The sequence below is a fragment of the Drosophila virilis genome, chromosome X (assembly GCF_030788295.1).
Source record: "Drosophila virilis strain 15010-1051.87 chromosome X, Dvir_AGI_RSII-ME, whole genome shotgun sequence".
In the NCBI taxonomy this organism is placed as follows: Eukaryota; Metazoa; Arthropoda; class Insecta; order Diptera; family Drosophilidae; genus Drosophila; species Drosophila virilis.
Window position 1 is genome coordinate 17,314,556 of NC_091543.1, and position 26,324 is coordinate 17,340,879.

The window sequence follows — 26,324 nt, forward strand, 5'->3', positions numbered from 1 at the left end:
TTAACATAACAGCGCGCAACACGTTCGAACATGTTCGCGTTGCAAGCGCTCGGCTCGACTCCAGTTGTGCCTGAATCTGTATCTGCACCCTCACCTGCTGCTCGCATTGCGTTTCGTTAGCTCGTGGCGTGCGTTTCGTGTCGGCGGACTTAACACGAAACCCAAGACAACAACAACTACAAAATTCCGATTTCGACAGCGTCGTTTCAACTCGTATTCTCGAAAACAATTCCCAAAGACAACGTGCGTTTGTTTATATTTTTGAAGCAAGTAAAAAAAAATGATATTCACATGAATTTTCTTCTTTTTTTTTGAGTGTGCTCGATATAAGTAAAAAAAATAAATAAAAATAAGAAAAGAGAAACAACTGCGGCGTGGATTACCAGTGTGTTATCTGATGCAACTGCAACAGTCTCAAGAGTTATGAAGTGCATGCATTGGCGCCGCAGCAGCCGCAAGTTGCAACATTAAAAAAAAAAGTGCCAAAACAACAACAAATTTAAATCAATCAAATATATGATTATAATTGTCAGCGCGTCAGTGAAATTTGCCAGCTGTTTATTTACATTTTTTTGCCGTGCCAATTGAGCTTGCAACAACAGGAGGCAGCAACAACAAGAGGTTGCAGCAGCAGCAGCAGCAGCAGCTGAAAATGTGAGTACAGCTAAAACCATAAACCGCTTTTGGCCTGTCCGCGGCACAGCCGCAGCATTTCTCACTTTTACTTTGCCCCCAATTTTGCCCGCCCGCTTCAGATGGATTATGCATTTTTTTTGCGTTTTTTTTTCTTCTTTTTTTGCAAAACGTTGCCCAACATGTGCGTAAATATTGAAAACAACAACTGCAAGTGCAGCGCGTTGTCGCCTCCACTTAAGCTGCATGCAACGCGTGTAAATGCATTAAGGCGTTTCGCTACATTTGTTGTCTTTGAACTGGCCTCGCTCGACGCGCCTTTGGGCATACGCTAGGCGCACTTTGACCTTTTGCAGTTGCCGCCAAATATTTTATAGCCTTTTTTCCGCCAGCCAAATCAGTTGGCGAGCTGCTGAGTGGGCTGTGCCCGCCAGTTGCGGCTGACATTTGCGATGGAGCCGGGGCGAGTGACGCCTTTGAATGGCTTGACAAGTTGGCTCAAATATTCAGATTTCACAGTTTACAAACTCCAAAGTAAGCAAAAAAAAAAAAAAAAAATATATATATATATATAAAATAAAATTATAAATTAGGGGGGAAAACTTTTAGCGAAGAGTGTAATTTTCAAAGGAAATTCCAAAGTGCACTGAATTTTGCCAAGTTGATGCTCGATAACAATTAGGCAAAAAAAAAACTTGATTTCCTTAAAATGGCTTAAAAGCTTCAGCGCGGCACTTGTAACAGTTTTGTAACAGTTGCCTTAGCTGCATTCACAATAGAGTTTTTCTCTCTTTTTTTGTTGAACAGTCTGGCAGCACTAAAAACTACTTTTAATTACATTACCGTACACTACATTAGCTGAAAACACACGAAAAGTTGGAGTCTACTTTTGTTTTAGCTGCAGTTATTGGAAAAACATTTTTCTTTTTGTTAATGTTTTTTATTGAAAAGTCTGGCAGCACCGACAAAAACTTATTTGAAGCAGCTAGTTAGCTAGTGAATGTTGATTTACACAAAGATCTAACGAAGCTAAACAAACGCTTGAGAAAAGAAGGGAAATCGAAGCATATCTTTTTATTCAAAAGGTCATAGTTCTATATTGTCTGACAGCGGCGAAGTAACTTGATTATTTTTACATTGTTTAAATTAGTTGGTATTGTGTGTTCTAGTTCAAAATTTACACACCTAACAACAGCTCTAAATACATAATAATCAACATATTTTGTATGGACATGGATATTGAATATATATTTTTAAATTCAGTAACAATCTTTAAATAGTCTGGCAGCAACAAATACTAGTGATTAGCAGAAAGAATATTAATATAAGCTATATATATTTAACTTGAATTCTGACAATTCAGAAGATCTCAAGTCTCAGCGCCAGCTGCGCACCTGCCCCTGCCGCAGTAGATCATGCCCCAAATGCTAGGCCTGTAGATTGTTGGGTAACACTCATTCAAATTTCTGATTCAATCTCTTGAGTCTAGCACGGCTGAGCTGTGAGTCGTTCTTCGGCAGCCACAATTAGTGGCTCCGTCTTGGCAACTTCGTAGCTGTTGGATGCTCCACGAGATGTCTCTGCACACGTGCGCCCCCCTGCCCTTGCGGCACTCTCGAATGATTTATGACTGGCGATAGATGGAAATAGAAAAGCAGAGAAATAAATTTTGAAAATATAAAACAATTATCAGTGCTTAAGACTCGACAGATTGTGTTTGGTAAATACTTGAATGGAGCCAAACAGAAGACATTTTGGAGCATGGCTGCGGGCAACGCTCGCAGTGAAGTGCTATTGGTCTGCGCGACCAGTCCTTGCCACACCTGGACATTAAAGCGAGGCCCGAGGCCCAGGCCGAGGCGTAGCAAGTTTTGTTGCCCCTCATAATTTGGCCCAATTTGCTGGCGTTGCAAATTGCTAAAATGTCTGGCAACGACAGCCGGCGGAAGTGCAACATGCTCAAGTTACTGTTGCTGTTGTAACTGTACTCGTATTGATTGTGCAGCAGCAAAAAAACAAGCAGCAGCAACGGCTGTGGTAAGCGGAACCCTTCGATACACGATGGCAACACTCGTTCGATCGTTTTGACGCGTCCTCGTCAGCATGTCGAAAGTTTGTGCTGCTTTGCTTCTTTTTTTTGTTGCTGCTGCTGCTTCTACTGCTGCTGCTGCTACTGCTGTTGTTTTTATGAGCCTTGCTGTCGCTTTGTTAGCTCTTTGCATGCCACAAATTATGTTGCTGCCGCGCCCTGCAACGTGCGGCCTGTCAGTCATTCAGCATTTCTGACAACTGATGCGATCAAAGCTGCAGGTTGACGTTGCCTCGTCTCCATTTCCAATTCACAGTGATTTTGTGTTGCAGCTGCCACACGTTGTTGCCGTTGTTGCTGCTGTTGCTGCTGTTGCTGCTGTTGTTGCTGTTGTTGTTGCTGTTGCTGCGTCTTCAATAAGTTCTCATATCGTTAAGTAGGGACGACGTGGTCCATTGTTAATTTGGTTAATTGGAGGCAATTGAAAGCCGCTTTGCAGTTCATTAAGTTCCAGTACAGCATGTCCAGGGGTTTGGGCAGCTTGGCTTCGCTTGCCACAGCATTGTGCTGCATGTGGCAATGTATACTTTTTACGAGCGTGTTGCCTGCCTTGTCGCCAGACTAATTAAAATATTTGCACTCAAATGCTTAAGCAATAAATATTTGTCAAGCTATCATCATTAGACGACGGCGACGACGACGACGACGACCCCAAATGGCAGGCACTTTGGAGCATGCCAAATGGAAATGGACATAAAAGCAACCACAACAACAACAACAACAACAACAACAACAACAACAACAACAACTGCAGCAACAACAACAAACTGCTGCAAATGAAAATGAAAATATAAATGAAAACGAACTCATGAAAATTAAAATGAGAATGAGAATCTATGAGCGGCACTTCTAAAGTGCCCCACTTGGTTTGCCAAGGGGGAGGTGCTGGGGGCAGGCAGTGCTCGGGCGGCCTCTGGCTTGCAGTCAGCTCTGCAGCGCTTCCCCCTAAGGCATTGGCCTGCATTTCGGATGAGCTTTAATGGCGCCGCCCTAATGCAAGTAGAGCGTCCAGTTGTACACCAATTCCGCATCCCCTTCCCCCCTTTCCACCCACGAGGCCCGCAAACAGAACGCCAATTAATAGTCATTGATGGAAAAGTTGAACCAAAGCACATGCAAGTTGAAGTGTGCCCCGTTTTTGGTCTATCTTGAGGGTTGCCAGCTGCCCAACTTCTTGGCTGTTTGTGTGTGTGTGTGTGTATGTGCTTTGTAGTTCGTGGCATGTGCTTTAAGGGTTGGCAGCCAGCCCAAAAAGAAAAAAGAAATAAAATAAAAGCAACGCTGTCAAATTAGCCCAAATCCGAATGGCAAATAGAAAGCCAAATGTGGATTTCAAATGGGCATAAAATTTGCCCATTGTTGGCAGCAGCTTTGCAAAAACCATCAGCGAATATTACGGCTCAGCTGCTTAGGCTCAAAAAAAAAAAAAAAAAAAAACACATAGCTGTTTCGGCATATGGTGACAACTCTAAAGCCAGAAATTAAATTGCTTTCATTATTTTAAGTTCTTCCCTACGCTAATTGCCACAACAATAAAGACAAGCTGATTTTATTTAGGCTGCTAATCTTAAATTCTCATTATACAAATCGACGTTCTCTATGGTTATTTGCTGTTCGATCGCAGTCAAACATATATTTTATTACGCATATGTATATGTATATTTAAATATTATTTTATTTTCCCTTATCTAAAGCTTACGATAAAGCTTGATATTCAATGTTATAATCATTTAATTATTCGTTGTCATCCATGTTCACTTTGATTTGTCTCTTGCATGGTCACTTAATTATATTCAATTATTAGTTAGGAATGTTGAAGAATATTTCTTAGTACCGCTCACATATTTCTATTCAAGCATTAGTTTAAAATGGTTTTTAGCGCCCCTAGTTTTAATTCTAGTATATCTAGTTTCCATATAATAATTATCATCCATGGTCATTTACTGCTATTTAATAATATTTTTAAATATTGCTAAGTGCATTTCCTAACTAAAACTTCAGAGCGTATAACTTTCCAGCCGCCTTATTTATATTTTAATGATAGCATTTATCCAATTAATTTTTTTTAAAGCTCACATTTGTAGCTCGCAACTTTTACACACAATACAACAATTTGTGCATAATTTTTTGTTACCTATTTCCCTACATGAGATAGGGGTAGAGTCTATGTGCAACGGATACTGGGAACTTCCTGTAAAGCAACTCAAGTGATCAATGTATTAGACGGGCATACAGCCATTTATAAAAATTGCATCTACTGGCAACGCTCAGTTACAGTTTAGCGAATAGTTCCCATTACCGACGCCTCTAACCCATCGCCGCGCACCCACCCCGTGCCCATCGTCTTGCGATTTCTAAGCAGCGTCTGCGACAGAACTTATGAAAATGTTTTACAATATCCTTTTTATGTTATTACAAGTGTACGTCCTTGTCGCCAGCTTTGTCAAAATGTCTGGCAACGCTTCAGTGTTTTTTTTTTTGTATATTTTTTGTATTTTTTTTTGTGCGCATTTACTTCTTTCTACTCGCACACAGAAAGACGCCTGAGTGGGTGAAGCGTGGGGCGGGGCAGGTTAACGCCTTCGCCCGTCGACAACTTCGCGCTGCGTTTGAATATGTCATTACTCGTCGCTGCTTGCCACACAGCCCCGAGCCGCCGTCAACTTGCCCCTCTGCTGGCTACACCCCCTCTAAGCAGCAGCAACAATAACAAGAGCAGCAGCAGCAACTACAATGTCGACGCCTCGTCCTTCGGCTCAGTGCCTGCTGCTGCTGCTGCTGCTGCTTCAGCTGAAGCGCGTCAGCAAGAATGTATGCTGATATGTTGCTGTTCTTGTTGTTGTTGTTGTTGCTATTGCTGTTGTCGCTGTTGTCGTCGTCCGACGCGTGTGGTGGGTGGCTTGGCAAACGGAAGTGACAGTTGAACATTCATTCATTCATTCAGTCAAGCCATGCCCAGTACCCAGTACCCAGTAACCAGTATCCCAGCCCGCAGTTGGCAGTTGCCGGTTGCCGGTTGCCGGCTGCCAGTTACTGAATCCCTTAACTCATCCTCCCGCCAACCTCTCCCATTCTAAGACGTCCGACGAGGCAAAAATCAAGCCACCGACGAAGGCGAACATAAAGGAAAAGCTTGACGGGCCAAGTAAAGCAAAAATTCTATGGCAATTTGGCGGCATGTGTGTGTGTGTGTGCGTGTGTGTGTGTGTGTAAGCGAGCTGGTGTGTCTGTCTGTGTGTGTGTGCGAAATGTCTTCGTGGCGCTCCTTGCCGGAAACACAACGCTATGACTGAGCGGAAGTTTTTTGGAAGCGCATAAAATTATTATGGAGTCGTCTTCCATTTTTTTTTCTTGCTCCAACCTCGTTGTCGTTGTCGTTGTCGTTGACGTTGCCGGAGCGTCAATTGCGTCAGGACCTTTGGCTAGCACTTCATAGTCCTGCCAAGCTTTTTATAGCCGGGCCTGGCTCTGCCAACACAACCACTAAGCCAAGCTGTGCGTCTGTGGGTATGTGTGTGTGTGTGTGTGTGTGTGTGTGTGCCTGAGTTCACTTCAGCTTTTGCACAGCTCAAGCAACGATTGGGTTTAGTCGGTGCCTCAGCTCGAGGCTTGTCTTTGGCTGTTTGGTCCCATCAGTATTTCATTTCAATATTTCAATGTATTTGCAGCAACTTGAGCTTGAGCTTCGGCTAGCATTTAACATTTCTTTGTATCTCTGGCCGTATTATTTTTATGCGCAAATTTAATATTTACATTTGGCCCAAGTGGATTTGAGCCCTGCCACAGTTTTATCAACTAACTGACTGACTGACTCTCCGCACAACTTCTTGGCAAGTTCAGTGGCCCGGTTTGACCGCAAATGGTTGTCTTATATGCGCTATCTAAATATCTAGCTAGCAACTTTGTACCCTCCAACCAAATGGCATTTAGATAAGACCAACTTTGAGAGCGTCGCCCGGCCACAAGATATGCGAGAAACACTGGCAAATATTTGCGGCCAACTGTGGCGGCCATTTGCCAAAGGAATATTCCCACACAGAGAGATAATTGCTGCCCAGATATACAATCATACATGCATATATATATGTATAAATATATACATATATAAATATAAACTGCCAAGTGAATGCAATTTAGATTACATTCCATAAGATATTTATCAATTATGTGTGCCGCATATCTAAATTTCAGTCAAAATGACACTAGCTGAATGGTCTATAAAGTCTGGGATTAATCTTGATATGTTTTCTTTATTTTTATATTATATTAGTTATATATCAATTACTAGGTATATGACTTACAAGTACTTACAAGTACATACAGGTAAATTAAGTGATGTTGAATGATTATTGGAAAACTTAAGTATAGTCAACCTCCTTTTTAGAATAGAGCGAACAGCATGTAGTGCTTGATGAGCTTTTGTTTTTAAAGACAGCCTTTTCTACATTACGCAAAGCAATGAAGCACATTAAAAGCGTTTGCAGGTTGGTAAAAGCAGCTAAAAAATGTTCATAAATTTGATTCGATGCGCATTGAGCATATTTGTCAGCATACTTATGTATATACATATGACGGAGGTGTATTAACAGAGTGCATATTGCTTTCTTATATGTAATAGACTTTCTTATTGCTAAAATTGAGAGTGCAATGCGGCTTTTTCTGTGTGCTGTCTCCCAAGATTTTCTGTCAAATCAACCCAATTGACGTCCAGTCAAACCAAAGCAGCATTCAATGACAGTATCTGCTACCTTGCCACGCAAACAGTGTTGTACGGAGACTCAAGTGCTGTGCGCTGCACAACACTAGCTAGTTTAATATCGAAATTGCGCGCACAGCACGACTTATCCCAACTCCGACATATATTTCAGCTGTCATATTAAACTTTGGTGTGACTCATTGCTGCCCCCTGGCAACTTCGCCCGCTCCAACGCCAGCTGTTCCTTATCTTGGCCGACTTCTTTGTGTTCCAGTTCCAGTTAAACTGTGTAGTTGTTGTTGTACTTGCACAACAACCCCTCCGCCAATCCCCAATCCAAATCGAGTAGTCAAAAAAAAAGACAAAACAAAGAAAAGAAAAAACGCAACCCTCTGACAGCTCAGCATTGTGTCTCCTCTAACCCCAACGTCACCCTGTCGCCATGTCGCCTTGTGACAGGATGACTCATGCAGCTTTGTCTCATTTGCTATGCCTATTTTATTTTGTTTATTTTATGTTTTTTTTTATATTTGTTCTCCCCTTTTCGGGCTTATGCCCCTCACCCTCGCCTGCTGCGTAAATTAGCGCATTGGCCAGCTGACTGGGACAGCTGGAACACCCCAGGGCCGCGCTCGGCCAGAGGGTTGCCACCCCCCGAAAAAGACTGAGAAAAAAATAGAATGGAATAGACAAACCCGCGAAGCTTATAACACATTTGCCAGACAGTTCTCTCAATCAGTTTCCGCTATTTCAGTTCTCATTTATTTATTTATATTTTTGAGTGTGTGTGTGTGTTTTTTTTTTTAAACAATTTTCCGTTGAGTTTGTAAAGCATTTCAGAGGACAATAAGGACAACAGGCAACCACTTAACGGTTGTTGCCACGTTCATCCATTTTGTAGCTGTCTGTTCTCCCGTGGCCATGTCCTGGAGTGCGTTTTTTACTCCCACACGCACACACACATGGGCAGGCACACAAACACACACAGGGAAACAGTGGCAGATATATGTACATTTATAGATAGACAGAGACTTGGACTGATTCATTCAGCAAACGGGGCTTGGGTTCCATTTGGTTTGTTTCGGTTTCGTGCTACACGTTTTGTACCTTCTCGTTGTATTTCTGTTTTCATATTTGTTGTTGTTTTTTTTTTTTTTATTGCATCGCATGTTTTCTTATGAATACGTCGCATATATTTCACTTTTATGCCACCCGCGCTACCAACCCCCCTGCACAGTCGCGCCCCTGCGCAACAAACATTTCCGCATGCATTTTCGTTAGGCTCTGGCGCATGCAAAAGGATAATAGAGCCTGGCTCATGAATCATGGCATGCTGTTTATCAAATGCAATCGGAGGCGAGCAAGTCTGCCGGCCGTATGGCTGGAGCTTGGGCTCGGGCTGACTCTCTGAAGGAACAGCCCTATCTGTGGTTACTTACAGGCTCGACCGCTCGACCGCCCGCCCTTCCACAAATATGTCAATTTTTCAATTTGTTACGTGCAGGCATGGTAAACAGTTCGCAAGTACTGAAGCTATCAGCCCGACTAGGAGATACGCTTACCAATACCTTATTCAAGTTTCGGCTTTTTCTTTTCCACAATGCAAATCCTCATTCAAACTCAGCTTATCCGAAACATTGCCCAACAAAATTTTTCTCACTGACCCTCATTTTCCGCAATAATAAAGTATAAAAAACAGCTGCTCTAAATTAACACAAAGATCGATTGGTAAACAACTTATTCTTATAAAATTATTTTCCACCCATTTTCCACAATTGCAAGGCTTTTCTTATCAATTATTGGAGCTTGTTAAATTGGGTATTTAAAAGGTGAATTCCTTATCTGAAATCTTTTGCAGTCGAGTCTTGACAAGTTGGCAATTATTTGGAAGACCGGCCACAAGGAATCTCTTAGGCGAATCGAAAAGAGTTGCAAGCTTTAGATACAAACCTTATATACCCCATAGAGTATTTGTGGGCAAGCGTTGCAATAAAATACATTGCAGAAATTATTGCAACTATTTCCATCAGTTATCTCGGTCTCTGTCTGGACCGTTCAGACTGTCGGTATCTTTCAGCATTTGTCTCCGGCTTTTGCGTAATTCAACTAAAAACTTGCATTAGCAGCATAAAACAAGAACTCTGTGGGCTGGAAGAACTATTTGATATATGTGTATGTATGTGAATGTGCATAGCGATTGTTGCTACGAAATTTTCCAGCTGCTTCGACTCTCGGTTGTCGGTCGTCGGTCGTCGGTCATTTGGCCAATGCTCTTGGCCAACAGCTGCGCTTTGTGGCCATCCGTAAACCAGTTGGAATTTTGAGTTGTGGTCGAAGCTTAGTGGACAGCCATGTCAATAGAATATGGCATCAAATTTAGCTTGAAATTAAATCCAATTTGACTCCAGCCAACCGACAGTGTGTTTAAAGCTGTGCCTTAGACACATACCCTCTGTGTGCCATAGGAATGGCCACTAATCAATTTTCAATACACATGAAAACTGCAACAATTATGGCCATCAGCTAGTAAATCCCCTTACCCTACTGCTTGTAATTATGAGGGCTGCATAAACATGTCGATTTTATGCGAAAAATGCGTGCCTCAGCTAGACGAACCCGAGCAGACCACAGCAGACCAATCGGCCCACTGGCTATAATATGTCTAAGAAACATTTTGTGATGCCCGCCCCCAAAGTACCAGGACAAAGGCCCCAACAGCCAAATGCGGAAGCCGGCGCGACCTAACACGACTCGTGCGTGTTTATGGTCTAAACAGCAGCAGCAGCAACTACAAGAATTTAACAACAATTGCGCACAATAACAACAATTAATATGTACACAAGAAAACCTCAAATTAATAAGCTGCCTTCTACACAAACTCTACTCATATATATTGATATAAAAATATATATATATATATTTATTTACATATGCTATTATTATTGTTCTTACAGCTTTGACAAAGTCGCTGCCACAGACGAAGTCGGAGGCAGCCATAGCCTTGAGAGCAGCGGTAAGTCTATTTGTCAAATACTCCTCATAGACGAGCAGTCATATAAACAAATAAAAGTACAAATACTCGATGAACTTGGCCAAAAAGTTCGCCACAATAGTATTTGATCATTTGCTATCAAAATTTCTCAAATAATTGTTAAAATAACTACTACGAGTGGTTTACACTTTCATCTTATATCAATCAATAGGTTATAGCGTGTGGGTAAAAATGTTTACTTAGTTGACCGTAAGAGACAGAAGGAGAAACTCCAATTGCAATGAAATATATTTATTTTTCTGCATCAAAAGTAGAGTTTGGCTGTTTCTACATAGACGAGTCCCTCAGTCTTAAAGATGCGCCCATAAAACTTCGCATGTATATATATACATATATATATATATATATATATATATATATATATATATATATATATATATATATGCATATACATATATAACACTTTTTTGTAAATATAGCCAAACAAAAATATAAAATAGATTAATGTGGATTTAAGTGCACATGTTTTGTACTCCACATTAATTATGCATGGGGCATGATGCATTTGACAGTTTCAACTAGATGAGATTTGCATTGTGTTTGTTTTCACTGGTCCCGGGCTAAATAAGTTTTTATATAGAGCAGCTTATGACAAGCTTCCTCTATGCACTACAAAAACATAGCAGCAACAGCAACAACGACATGAACAACAACAACCTGAACAACGTTGTGGGGCACTGACTGCCCACGCCAAGCCCTTGGAGAGCTGCCGCTTGGGCAATCGTCGTTGCCAGCATTGAATTAAGCGCTGCAATCGCAGTGGCTGACAACTCTGGCACTTGCTTGCTAAAGCTGGCAACTCTTTCTCTCTCGTTCTCTCTCTCTCTCTCTCTTTCTCTCTCTCTCTCTCTCTCTCTGTCTCTGTCTGTCTCTTTCTCGGGGTGTGCGCTCGGTGGCTCGAGTTTGGCGCTCATAATAATTAGTTATAATCGGATTTAGTTGGACGACGCTGGCGTTGTCGATGGCGACAACGTTGCCGAAGGTGTCTCTTATGGCCGGGCTTTTAGTGTTGTTGTCGTTGCACGGTCTTTGCTATTGCAAACACGCCCACACATAAACAACCTGAACGACCACAAACGAAATGAAAAACCATAAAGAAAAACTCAAGCTCAAACTCGATTGCGGCCGTGAGTGGGTCGCGCAGTTAGTTGTTGTTGTTGTTGTGGTTGTTGTTGCAGTTGTTGTCTATGCTAGTTCATTATTATGCTCTTTTCTAACACGTTTTGATTCGATTCGTTAGCCCAAACTCTGAATGCACTAAGCCAGCCAATAACTAAGCCAGCCAGCGCCTGACATCGACATCCACACAAAGTTTTCCAGGGGGCGCCCCACAACAAGGCCCCGCAACCGAAACCCGAATTCAATCCAATCCAATCCAAAAACGAAAAAAAAAAACAGAAGAAAAAATAAAATAAATAAATAAAAATAAAACCTGTATAGAAAAAGTCTTTTATATGTATGCATGCATGCATATATATATATATAGATATATATATATACCATATATATATCTAAATTTATTGAATTGATTTGTGCTTGTATTTCTTTTCGATTCCAAATAGTTTTTTCTTTGCTGTACGTTCACCTGTGCGCCCCGTTGGTTGCACTTTCTGCGCCCAAATGCTGCGTCATGCGGCCATTGAACACGGGGGGCTCCAGCGGCGGCTTTGCCTCCGACTTTCGGTATATAACTCAATTAGCTGGTGCACGGTTGGGGTACCTAGAGCCAGCCATGTGGCAGCTATGGCTGCAGCTAAGGCACACAGAAATGTCATATTTGTCAATTGAGGGCGCATTGATTGCATTCTAGATTGAGATGGAGTATAAGAGTATTATTGAGAATAGACGAGTTAAGAATACAGATTGCATTCTATGTTTAAATTGTCTTATAAGTGTTTCGGTATAGTACTTACTATACTATTGAAAACTAGAAAACTCAGTTACTGTAACATTATGTTAAATGATTGTTATAGGTATATCGGGTTAGGTGTAGAAATTAAGGTGAGTGCAACAGCAATAAAGTGTTTGAACGTTAATATATGTATAAGAATATATGATTACATAAGTTAAGAAGTATACGTATATAAGTACAAAGCACGACGAGTATACGATGAGTACACGAACTGAAACTTAACGAATATTCTGAATATACAAGTGAAATTGCCAAATATTTGTGAGCTAATGCAATGTTTTGAGGAAAACAAAAAGCTTTAATACTCGAGTATTTTAAAAAGTTTTTTTGAAACAGATTTAGTAATCGATTACATTGAGAGTATGACTACTACTGAGAATTTGTAATAGAAGTATTTTAAGTATCTGAACGAGTATTACGAATGAAGACGTGAGCTAGTATTAATTATAATAAGAGCAACGAGTATGAATATGAGTATATGTAAGTGAACAGCCGTAGTTTATCGTTCGATTCCGTTAGGGTCTAAAATCTAGTTTCTTGGGCATTTCCCAGTCAAACAAAAATTTCAACATAGTCTCCAATTGTTATTGTTGTTGTTATTGTTGCTGCGTGCGGCAAGCGGGCGAACGAAATGAATTGGTATGGATCGATCTTGGCCAGCCCACACGGCCTTTTCACGTCAAGAGTCTTATGGCAAAAGTGTGGCTCGAAAATTGTATTTTAGTCGTTTCTGTGTGTGGGCGAGCGAGCGAGCTGGGCTGGCATCGAGCATACAAAACGATCGACGGGGCATAAAATATGTTAATAAGGCTTAAAGTTATACAAAACTTAAGTCTAAGACGGAGATGGAGATGGAGATGGAGAGGGGCCCAAGAAACTGGCCAAACTATTGTAATACAAAACCATAAACATGAATTTCTTCACAGATTTTGACAGCACTTTGCAAATGGAGTTGGAGTTGGAGTCGGCGTCGGAGTTGCAGTTGGGTTCAGAGTCGGAGCTAGAGTTGGAGTTGGAGTTGGAGCTGTCGCTGACCAGACAGCTGGCAAGATGATTTCCAAGTTGTCTTGCGTGTCATTTCGATGCGAAGCAGATTTGGGGGATCCAATTCTCTCTCTCTCTCTTTCTCTGCTTCTTTATATGCCTGCCTTAATTTCCTGCTGCGCCCCTTTGCTCGACTTAAGCTTGTTGTTCCTGCTGCTACTGTAGTTCATGTTGTTGTTGCTGCTGTTGTTGTAGTTGTTGTTTGCGCTCTCGTTGCGGCGGCAACATCTTCTTTTCTCAATTTCGGCTTCGCACGCTACTTCTCCCCAGCCGCAGAACCACATCACGAAATCAGTTAGGTTCAGGTGTTCAATTTACTGATTGAAATTCTGTTTCGATGTGGCTGGGCAACTTTCGTTGAGCGTCCAGTTTTTTTTTTTGGTCTTCTTCTTCTGCGCGTTGTTGTTGCTGTCAACTTTTTTTTTTTTTTTTAATTTTTTTCGTTTTTTTTTTTTTTTGGTCTTTTCTGATTTTCTGCTTGTTAAGACGCGCGCATCGAGCGGAGTTTTTGGGGGGCCACATATGATTTTTTTTGTTTAATAATTTTATGCTTGAACGTTGTAGCATGTCAGGAATTATGTTAGAATTATGCTAATGATGTGCCCGCTCCTCGGGCAGCAGCTTAGCGACCAACCTGAGCGCTCGTCGAGGCAGCTAATCGAGAGGGCAGCAAGAAAAAGGCCCGCAAAGTGAACTGATTAAATGTCAAAACGATAAGCTGGCAAATGTTTGAGCCCCTTTCTGATCGAACCCTTTCCCCCCCCCCCCCTCCCCCTCTCGTCGTGCAACCACATACACGTTTGTGGAGAGGCGAGTGAGTGGTCCTTTTTATCTCGCATTTCCTGCGCACAGGACGAAACTGAAGTTTTGCTGAGTTTGTAGATATGGGACTATTCTCTTGAAAGGACCACCCACGTGGCTCCAATACCAGTAGCTGTTAGCATATGCGTGTGTGTGTGTGTGTATGTGTGTGTGGGGCTGCTAGGGACTACCATTAATAGGCGATTTAAGTTTATTTTTTGCCCGTTGGCCTCAGTCTTTTATTGACACTGGTACGAGTTGCCCTTGGAGCATTTTGCATGGCGCCTGCCAAGTGCTCCACACATTTCTATTGACTACACTCTTCGATACAATCACCCACCACCCGCGCCGCCCTGCGCCATCAGTTAGTTTGGATTTGTTGGTTTTGCTTTGACTCGGGCTCTGGCTTGGGCTCGGGCTCGGGCTCGGGCAGGGGATTGGGTCTAGGCTTTGGCTTTGCCACTTGGCCCTTTACGCATAGGAGCAGCTGCCTTTTAGTTGATTTGTTCAAGCAAACAAACTGACAACAAAGTGCAACACACACACGCACACACACACACAACCACACACACACACACAACCACACACACACACGAGCACACACTAACGCACTTGGGACTGTGCACAAATTGATTTTAATTGTTAAGCATTCCCTTTTTTAATTGTCCTAATCTCTGCCTAACCCTGGCCTGCTCCAATATCCGTTACCTTTTATCTGTTGCCATCTGTCCTTGTGCCTCTTTCCACCCTCCCAACAGCATCCCCTCATGCCCGACACTTTGCAGTTGCCATTTTCATTTTCTCAACAAATGTCCTTTAAGTAGCCCCTTTTTTGTGAGGGGTTAACCGGTCCCGAAAGACTACTATGTGTGTGTGTGTGATTGTGTGCGTGCGCCTGTGCGTGTAAGTTAAGTCTGAGTAAAAGCAGTTGGTTTTGGCTTACGGTACAGTTAACACTTTAACTGTTGGTTAATATGACAGTTAAAATTGAGCTTGATTTGTTTTCTCTCTCTTTCTCAATCGCATTGACTTGCCTTCTCTCACATATGCATGAACTTTTGTGTTTCTTTCTGCTTCCCTCTTTGAGTCTCGCTCTAGCTCTCTCTCTCTCTCTCAGTCTCCCTCTCCCTCTCTTTCCTTCTATGTCAATAATTCTTTCTTTCTATCCATTTCCTTGTTCACTCTTTAACCACAACTCTTCTTTAAAATTCTTCTATATCGAAGCTCTCAATTTGTTGGGCCCGTCAATCAAATCTTTCTCTCTTTATTATTACGCTGCTACGTACAAAAGCTGTCTGGTACGAAACAACAGAAATATGTTCGCTGTGTCTCAGCTCATTGTCTACAGGACAAAAGCTAATTGTTTTGCAAGTCAAACTACGCGCTGCTCTCTGAACTGTCGTCATAAAAGGTACAGGGTTAAGATCCCCATTGATTGGCCTTTCTTAGAAGAGATGGAACACAAAAAAGAAGGGTTTATGGGTTGCATCAGAACAAACGTGTGTACGCTTTGTGTGCAGCTGCAATTGTGGCGTTAAATCTTGGCCAAGAAATTGGCGTAGAAAGTGGCCTGGCTGGGCAAAAACTTTGCCACGGCTCAATGGCGAGCGTTCAATATATATATAAATCGTTCCAAAGTTATTTGTACCAGGTGGGCTTTTTATTGATTTATGAGAGAGGCAGGTCGCTCGACCGATTACTAGTTGCCGTTGCCGTTGTCGTTGTCGCTGTCGAGTCGCCCGGCTGCCAATGAGGCCAAAACTGTAAATGACAAAAGTCTGAGAGCGAAGGAAGCTCAACATCCGCTGCAGCTTGCATCTAATAACTAAAAGATGATAATAATGCGAGTGGACCGGGCGGGTCGGGCGTAGCGAAGCGGGGCTTGGCTTGACTTGACTTGGCTTGGCTTGGCTTGTCTCCACAAACTGGTTCGACCGGAGCGCGTCGAGCAGAAAATAATTAGCATGGGGCGATGGGCGCTGAGTTGAGAGAGCTCACATTCATCACAAAAATAACTTCATTGGAGTCAAGCATCGGGATTCGGCGCTCGGAGCTTGGAGCTCGGAGCTGGGTATCGGGCGTTGCCGCAGCACCTGTTCCCCAATGCTGCAGTCGGCTATAAATATCGCAAAGATGTTTGGCATGCTGCGTAAAGGATGCTGTACGCATGCTGCAGCTGCAACCATCTTGTGGCCAGTGGCCAGTCTGGTGTCCAGCAGCAGCAGCAGCAGCAGCGGCAGCATTACGAGCAGCAGCTGCCACTAAAGGAAGCCCAATGGCAGGGAAGTGATGCTGACAAAACAAGCTACCCTAGTCCCGGCTGCCACCGCTCTGTTCTCTGCTCTGTTCGCTCCCCCAGTCATCGATGCTGTTGCTGCTGCATCGATTGGTTGACCACAGCCAGCTAGAGATTTATGTGTGATAAGCGTCGCCTGAAAATAATTACTGTAGCTGCAGCCAGTTGGGGCAACTCTCAGCTTGCAACCAGCGACCGGGAGCAGGCAGCGGGCGACGGGCGACGGGCAACCGACAACTGGCAGCAGCAAGCGGCAGCAAAAATTGAAAACTGGAGCGGAAAGCGTTTGGAGCGGAAATGTTTTTGTTTGTCGAATGATTGGCATTTTGGTTTCAAACGGGGACCCCATGCCTGCCAAATCAGTCATTGCCAGTGTGTGGAGTCCCCGAGCGAGAGAGAGAGAGAGACAGAGAGCGGGCGAGAGAGAGATTTAAAAGGGAAAGAGACAACAGCTAAAAATTAAGTGAATCAAAATTCATAAATCCCATAATAAATATTTAATTAATAAAATGCGAACAGCGCTTGGAATGAATCTTTAATCTGAAATACGGATATGAGAATTGCATAAGTCAAATAAAAAGCTAAATATACCTATTTTATGCGTCTGTGTATGCGTGTGGTTGTGTGTGGCTGTGTGTGTGTGTGTACACATCCGAATAGGTCCTCAAGCCCTGCTCAGCTAGCTGATCTGATCGTATGGGTTCTTAAAGGTTTTACTAAACAATATATGATTAGAGATTTTGTAATATACAATTTTATGTTAAAGCAAATAAAAAAGCGTAAAAATTGCCTGCAGAATTCTCAGGAAATCAATAAACTTGTCATTTCCCACATCGATTTATTGAATACATATTCTACCAGCTTGATTAAGACCAAATACTAAAGCTTAAAATTTATGTTTGCTAGCCACTAATAAAAGTATTAATAAATATTTTTATAATTATTTATGTAAGTTAATAGTTTTTCCTTCCATTAAGATCAGCAATTGGCGATGTTATCTATAAAATTGGAATCAGTGTCATATGGTGTAATTAAAAATACAGCGCATAGGTAAAATGACCTCCGGCTGCGCAGTTTGGCAACTATTTTGCAATTCGACATGGTGCTCGTGTATCCAATGACAATAAACTGAACACTTACATGTATCGCGTGTAGCTGAAAGTGAAATCTCTAGCTGTTCGACATTTTCCAGCATTACGTTAGACAAAAAAGAAGTACAATATAAAAAAACCATACACACAGAGATTGAGAAAGAGAGAGAGAGAGAGAGACGGAGCAGAAATGATGTAGCAAACGGTGTGGGGATGGCGATAAACGAGCGTGTCTATAATCACTTTTAATTAGCGGGCATCGTCTCGGTCTTTCGGTCAGTCCAGATGGTTCCCACTCGCACTCATGTGAGAGCCCGAAAACTCAGTGCATGGCTCTAATTTTAAGTCATTTCCAGGTCTTAGGGTATACCCTGATTCCCCTTACCCGTCCCCCTCCATCAATCCCCTGCTCCCCATTCCCATTCCCTTGGTCACAAACGGAAGCAAACGCGGTAATCTTTTGCTTTGTGCGTTTTGGGCTGCTCTTTGGTTTTATGGATTTCTGCTGCTGCTGCTGCTTCTTCTTCTTCGGTGTCATGGCGTCGTCTCTTTTTTTATGCCCTGCTATAATTTTCTCTGTCTGCTCGAGTGCGTGTGTGTGTGTGTAAGTGTGTGTGAGAAGCGCCAATTTCCGTATAAATGCAATAAAAACAAATAACAGCCGCGAACTACAAGAAAACAAAATTAGTTGAAAAGCAATAGACGCCAAGTGGCGGAAGCGAACTACTTACTAGCCAAAGAAATATAGATACATACATATATATATACATATATATATATATATAGATGGATATAAAGTACATATATAATATATATACTGAAAATGTGAACAAAAATGCGTGAGAAAATTCAAGCACAGGTCGCACCTGACAGCAAGCAATGAGCCGCGGACAGGTTAAAGTGGAGGGCAGACACTTGGTCGAAGACAGAGTCGCCGTTGGAGTTAGAGTAGGAGTCGCAGTAGGAGTCGGAGTTGGAGTTGGAGTTGGAGACGGAGTCGGGGTCGAGGTCGTAGCTGGTTGGACAGTTGGGAGCTAATCAACGGTCCCAAAGTGCAGCGTTTAATGACAGCGCCGTGTGGTGCACACGCACACCACCTGATTGGTTAGATGGTGCTTATAGATATGTGTGTATATATCCGTACAAATGTAGGTATTTATTTCAGCTGCAATTTATTAAACGCTGTGCGGCAACGTTGCCTATGAATTTAATCGATAAACACACACACACATTTGCATAAATATTGTAGTTGGTTTGGGGTTAAACTCATTATGTTTTTAAGCTCAACGAATGCTCGTAAGAGGCCAACGATCAATATTCAAATCAATAATATGGCCAAAACTCATATAAATAGTTCATAATTGAAGAACAAGTCGCATGAACGCCCGCTTTTTTTCATACAGCGAGGCTTCAGTAAGAATAGCTTGAAACCTTATCTAGCTATGTTTAAAGTCTTCATGAACACCCTTAACGAAATAGAGTATAATAAGAAAGAATAACCGACATATACATATAGTATAGAGTATGTACAAAGTTTTCCAAAGCTCCCTCCCTATCTCACCCTCTCTCTGCCGTAAGCACCTTTGTGCATCTTGTCTAAGATCTGGTTGACATCGAATATATATGCTGTTCATGCTCAGAGAGACAGAGTATGCAGCCGTCGTGGTTCGGTTTGTCTCCCTGCTGTCTGGCAATCCTTTTTTTATTGCACGCCGCATTTCATATTTAGCATCTTTATTTTTATACCCTGAACCCATTAAAAATGGATATAAGGGTATTTTGTATTTGTGCAAAATCCAAATGTATGTAACAGGCAGAAGAAAGCATCTCCGACCCCATAAAGTATATATATTCTTGATCAGCATCAATAGCCGAGTCGATCTAGCCATGTCCGTCGGTCTGTCCGTCCGTCCGTCCGTCCATCCATCCATCCGTCCGTCCGTATGTATGAACGCAAGGATCTCAGAACATATAAGAGCTATAGACTTAAAATGTAGGTGCTCCTAGTGCCGGCACAGATCAAGTTAGTTTCCGATAATCGATAACTTACTCCGTGTTCAAACAATCGATAAAAATCGATATCGATATCCTGTTTTATGGGTAATTTTGGTAAATACTAAGAGCTTGAGTCCCCAAAATTGACATATAGCTTCTAAAATAGAATATATATATGCATTTGATGTTGGAAGAAGAGGGTTCAGGGTATCCCCTAGTCGGGAGCTCCCGACTAGAGCGTCTTACTTGTTTATATTTATGACGCGCGTACATTTTTAACATTTTACGAATTGCCGGGCCACATTTTTGCACATTCCTCGTTTATATGTTTCGGTGGTCGTAAACGTAACCCTGGGCCCGTACCCGTGCCCGTACCAGGCGGACCAGTGTAAGCGCCGCGCACTTGAGACTCTATAGACTTTTGGCTAATTTGAATGTTATTCGTTTTTTTGTTTGTTCGCGGTTTTCTTGGCTCATTTTTTTATTTCTATATTTTTATTTTCTTGTATACATATATATTTTGTCGTTGTTCCTATGTACGCACGTACGCGGCTGTCTGCACTTGCAGGCACAGAGCAGAACAAAAAAATGAGAAATAACATATAAAACCATAAATAATGGAATATAAAAACACGCGCAAACATCAGCAATAAACAATAAACGCAATAATAATACTTGAAAAGAGCCTCAAGCAATTTGTGCAACAAAATGGCGAATTGTTTATTTTACGTTTTTTTTTTTCTATTTGGTTTTCTTCTGTGGCCGAGCCGATGTCAAGCCAGCAAAAAAAACATTGCATACTTTTAGATGCGTCGCAAAATTCCGAGGCACGCGCATTAAACGAACTTAACGCGGCGACTAATCAGCTCTCTCTTTCCCACCAATTTACAGCGTGGCATCATGACAACGAAGCGGAAAGAGCAAGAACGAGGAGGCATGGACAAGCATTTTGCACTGGCAACGCTGTTGCTGTTGGTCCTAGTGGGCGTGGATGCGGCTGGGGCGACTCCATCGCTGTATACGAGCTATCAGAACCAGCGCTTCGCCATGGAGCCGCAGGACCAGACGGCTGTGGTCGGCGCACGGGTAACGCTGCCCTGTCGCGTCATCAACAAACAGGGCACACTGCAGTGGACGAAGGATGACTTTGGCCTGGGCACGTCCCGTGATCTGAGTGGGTTTGAGCGCTACGGCATGGTGGGCAGCGATGAGGAGGGCGACTATTCGCTGGATATCTATCCGGTGATGCTGGACGATGATGCCAAGTATCAATGCCAAGTGAGTCCCGGTCCAGAGGGCCAGCCAGCCATACGTTCCACATTTGCGGCTCTCACAGTGCTGGTGCCGCCGGAGGCGCCCAAAATAACGCAGGGCGATGTCATCTATGCCACCGAGGATCGCAGGGTGGAGATTGAGTGTGTGTCAATAGGCGGCAAGCCCGCAGCCGAGGTAAGCAACAGCACGCATACATGCATGCTACATAGCTATGTACATAGTCGACTGCAGTACGCGACAGTCCGGGCAGCAGCCAAACCGCAGCATGTTGAAAGCGTACTTTCACACGAGCTCAGTCGAAACCAATCAAACAAACAATGGACGCCAGTCAGACCGCGTGGCCGAGTTAGACTCTGTTAACGATTGACAGTCAGGCTGCCCGGCTGCCCGGCTGCCAGACTGCCAGACGACTACCTAGCCCCAAATTGAGCTAACACTAACCAGCAACATGTCTCTCTCCCCTGGCTCTCTCGCTCCCTTACAGATTACATGGATTGATGGCCTGGGCAACGTACTAACGGATAACATAGAGTATACAGTTATACCGCTGCCCGATCTGCGACGCTATACGGCAAAATCGCTGCTGCGCCTCACACCCAAAAAGGAGCACCACAACACGAATTTCACGTGCCAGGCACAGAACACGGCAGACCGCACCTATCGCTCAGCCAAAATACGTGTCGAGGTAAGCGTCGCCACCCTGAGATTCCGCCCCATAAATTCCATTCCATTCAATTCCCAAAGCCCCACAACCGAACAGTGCAGCTGTCTGTGCTGTTGCTGCACAGGTCCATTGCAATTTCAGCATCAGTCTCTGGTCAGTGAATGGGACCAGGCCTTATCTAGGGGCCTAGCACAATGCGCTGACGCGTCACAGTCAACGCTTGAGCCAACTATCAATATTACGTGATGCTGTCCAGTGCTGCCTGTGCCGTTGCCCAGTCCACTCGTTTTCTTTTCTTTTTCTTTTTTTTTTTTTTTTTTTTTTTGTGAATGGGCTTCTGTGTTGGACACGGTCTGACAGTGATGGGCTAATTCATAGTACAACATAAGGCATATGGCACAGGGCAAGGGTAAATCCTTAGTTAAGTGAAAGCATGCAAGGGCTTACGAAGACCTTGGCCAGCTGTCAAAATGCCCCAGAAATAAAGTCTTACCACACATCCGGGCTGAGTGCCACACTTGTCTGTCAATTGCCCACACATTTGCAGTCCTGTGTTCCGTTTTTTGACTGAAAGCTGGAGCTCAACCAGCTGACAAATTCATGAAGCGCTCTTGAAACTAATTATGGATGGTGCCTAATCAAATGTCCCGGCAGACTGGGCACAGCTGGAAGCTAACCTTAATGAGAATTCAATTCAGTCTAACCCCAGTAACTCATTCCAATCAGACTCAGTTCAACGCTTTATTAATATCTGTCCAAAGTATACCTCGGTCTGATTTGACTGACCGGAATATGAGCAGACCAGATGCAAAGAAGCACACGCAGCTCTTTTACTATTTGAAAGAACTAAAGATGATATAAATAAAGGAATAGGAAAACTTGCAACAATCCTGCACTCTCATCATTCCTAACAATACTTTCAGTCCCAAAAATTCCATCGGCATCGAGACCAACTGGGCTAGTCAACAAGTTGAACTAGGCCCTTAAATTATTTGCCATATTTCTTGCATTGTTTGCTTTCGTTAGCCGTTTTCTATTGTTTGCTTAACCTTCCGTTTAACAGGTGAAGTACGCGCCGAAAGTCAAGGTGAATGTGATTGGATCTGGAAGCGGTAGCGCCAGCGGCTCTGTCTCTGGCTCAGCCATTGGGGCCGTTCAGCGCATCGTGGAGCATGCACAGGTGCGACTCGAGTGCCGTGCTGATGCCAATCCGAGCGATGTCCGTTATCGCTGGTACATCAACGACGAGCCAATTATAGGCGGTCAAAAAACTGAGATGGTAAGTGCTCCAGCAACTGGCAGGGCCCCCTTCCCCGTTCCTCTTCCGTTGTTGCGCAATAGAAAAACGTGGCTGCTGGCCTGGCCACGTCCACATTCCAGCAGCGAGCCGCATAATTAGAGCAAGTTTGCTGCCGCTGCGATAAAAATGTTGTGTAATGTTGGTGGGCCGGGTCGGGCTGAGCTATTTTGTCATGGCAATTACAACTGGGGCTGGGGAGTAAACCAGACCAAACCCGAACAAGAACCAGTTGCGGCTGCCGGAAAGACATAACGTTCCCACAATTTGCCGTCATTCTCAGCAATCCTCGGACTGAATCGCAAACTCAATCTCAAACGCAATCACAATCTCCATCTGCAGGTCATACGCAACGTGACGCGCAAATTCCATGATGCCATTGTCAAATGCGAGGTACAGAATTCGGTGGGCAAGAGCGAGGACAGCGAGACGCTGGACATAAGCTGTAAGTGTGCATTAGTTCGATCCTGTTCGGCAGTCCTAACGACTGCTCCACTATCCCTAAACAGATGCGCCCAGTTTCAAGCAGCGCCCACAGTCCATGGAGGCGGACTTTGGCAGCATTGTGTCCCTAAATTGCGAGGTGGACAGCAATCCGCCGCCGGAGATTGTCTGGATACAGCATCCCAGTGATCGAGTTGTTGGCACCAGCTCCAATCTGACGTTCAGCGTAAGCAACGAGACGGCCGGACGCTACTACTGCAAGGCGAATGTGCCGGGCTATGCTGAGATATCAGCGGATGCGTATGTCTATCTGAAGGGCTCGCCCAGCATCAGCTCGCAGCGATCCCAGTACGGCCTGGTCGGCGATACGGCGCGCATTGAGTGCTTTGCCAGCAGCGTGCCACGCGCTCGCCACGTCTCGTGGACGTTCAATGGCCAGGAGATCAGCTCCGAGTCCGGTCACGACTACTCCATATTGGTGGACGCAGTGCCAGGCGGCGTAAAGAGTACGCTCATCATACGCGACAGTCAGGACTATCACTATGGCAAATACAACTGCACTGTGGTCAACGACTATGGCAACGATGTGGCCGAGATTCAACTGCAGCCAAAAGGTAAGCTTTAGACGCAGTTATTAGAATAAGAAAAACGTCTGTTAGCCGCACTTAGTACTTAATTAATGTATGTCCTTGCCCCCGCACCATTTCTTCCCTTCATCAGAGACCGTTGCCCTCTTGAAGACCATTGTGGGCATTTCGGCGGTGGCATTCTTCATTCTTATGCTCACCATCATCATAGTAATCTACTTCAAGTGCAAGAAGCGCACCAAGCTGCCACCAGCGGATGTCATCAGCGAACATCAGATCACAAAGAATGGCGGTGTTAGCTGCAAAATGGAAGCCGGCGATCGCACCTCCAACTACAGTGATCTCAAGGTGGACATATCCGGCGGCTATGTGCCCTATGGCGACTACAGCACACACTACAGCCCGCCGCCACAGTATCTGACCTCTTGCTCGACCAAGTCCAATGGCAGCTCCACCATACTGCAGAACAATCATCAGAACCAGCTGCAGCTGCAGCAGCAACAGCAGCAGCAACACCAGCACCACCATCACCAGCAGCAGCAGCAGCAACAACAGCAACAGTCGGCGGTGCAAAGCGTTCCCATGACCTTTTTGACCAACAGCAGCGGCGGCAGCCTTACAGGCAGCATCATTGGAGGACGCGAGATACGCCAGGAGAACGGTCTGCCCAGCCTGCAGTCGACCACTGCCTCGGTGGTGAGCTCCTCGCCAAATGGCAGCTGCAGCAATCAGAGCACCGCCACCACCACCCACGTGGTGGTGCCCAGCTCAATGGCCCTCAGCGTGGATCCGCGCTACAGCGCCATCTATGGTAATCCCTATTTGCGCACGTCCAATTCCTCGCTGCTGCCGCCGCCGACGGCAGTCTAAGCGCCGACTGCCCAAAACGCCGGCCAGACTGTGTGCCGCCTAAACAGGCCAGGCTAAGCGCCAGCCAAGCAGCCGCCCAAGCAACCACTCGCAAGACTGATCTCAAGGGCAGCGGGCGAGCGTTGAGCGTTACACAGGGCAGTCGAGGGGTAAGTTTGGAGGACCCTTCAACTTTATTTAGCAACCAAAAATTCGCATTGTATAGCTTAAGGTTAAAGAGAGCTCATGCCACGTCTGATTAGGCAGCACGAAACTAGGCTAACTTTAGGTGGACTAGTAGACCTATAACTAACTACAGACATACTTAGTATTTTACTTTAAATTTACACACCCACACACACACACACACACATACACACACACACACACAGACACAGACACAAACATATATAGCAACTACATTTTTTTCTCTTGCCTAACTTAGTCGAATGTCAGATCTATGCCGCTTGGCTTTGGCGTAACAAATTCAATTTCTATCGCTAGTTGTAAGTGGCCCGATTTATATAGACTATATATAGTTGGATAAGCTAGAATGTTGCGCATTTACAAGTTGTTAGAAACTTGCTGCATGTTAAGAAACGCCTTACAAAGATTATTTATTACACAACAAACAAACAATTGAAAACAAACATTTTAACTGGCAAAAAAAGAAAAAACTTAAAAATAAAATAGATACATATATATACATATACATTAAATAGAAAGAAAAAAAAAAACAAATTGCGTGCCTATGTTGTGCAAAAGAGATTAATAATTGCTTGGCTTATGCTTTGATACAAAAAACAAACTTTTTCTCTCCCTTTAAACAGTTTCATATCTCAAAGCTATATAAACACTTACATATCCTTCAATTATATATCCGAAACTCTCCATGTCGGCTCAAAAGTAGGCAACACTTTTTTCAAAGTGCAACAAGAGGCGCGCAAATCAGAAAAAACAAAAACAAAAAAAATTTAAAAGGAAGAAGTGTAAAAGAAGCATGTGAAAAGTTAATTTAATGTGCTTGCAAAACAAACGTGCGCAGACTTATGTGCAGCAGTGTGTGTTGCTTAAGAAAATTATGCCAAAGTACCTGATAGTATTTAAGCTGTGCATTTTTTTTTTTAATATCTAATAGTATTTTTAAGAGTTTTTTTTTTTTTTTGAAATAGACAGTTTAAGCGATGGAAATGTATTTGAAATAGAAAAGTTAGCAGCTAAATACTCAACTTTTAAGCAGTCGCCTTAACTTATGACACGCCCACGCGCTAAGCTCAGCAAATCTTAAAAAAAAGATGAATACATTAATTAAACAAAAACTTAATTAACTGGCAAATAAATTTGAAGCAAAAATACTTAAAAAAAAAGAAAGAAAAAAGTAGCAACAAGTTCGTAAGTTCAATTTTGCTAAGTGTACTTCTAAGTGTATAACGTTAATTAATCCGCATACATATATATCCTAGCTGTAGTATGCCATTAACATACGCATTTACACACTAAGTTTAGCATGTATCTACATATATACATCTTTTTTTTTTTATTTAATAAGTTATACAGCCTTTAGCTTCGTTCGAGTTTTTGATATATGAAAAAATTGCA

The 26,324-nt window shown here is 43.3% G+C and overlaps 1 protein-coding gene across 2 annotated transcripts; it reads left to right on the plus strand.

The window, feature by feature from the left end:
* Positions 1 to 98: 98 nt before the first annotated feature.
* On the plus strand, positions 99 to 25,749 carry rst (roughest). Of its 2 annotated transcripts, XM_002058892.4 has the most exons (8): positions 99 to 654; positions 10,373 to 10,431; positions 20,501 to 21,058; positions 21,369 to 21,569; positions 22,612 to 22,827; positions 23,188 to 23,290; positions 23,355 to 23,903; positions 24,010 to 25,749. In XM_002058892.4, the coding sequence occupies exons 3-8, from the start codon at positions 20,510 to 20,512 to the stop codon at positions 24,744 to 24,746; spliced, it is 2,355 nt and encodes a 784-aa protein (XP_002058928.1). In that variant the 5' UTR covers positions 99 to 654; positions 10,373 to 10,431; positions 20,501 to 20,509; the 3' UTR covers positions 24,747 to 25,749. The 2 variants fall into 2 exon arrangements, with proteins under 2 accessions (XP_002058928.1, XP_070064223.1); XM_070208122.1 differs by lacking the exon at positions 10,373 to 10,431.
* The last annotated feature ends 575 nt before the right edge of the window (positions 25,750 to 26,324 follow it).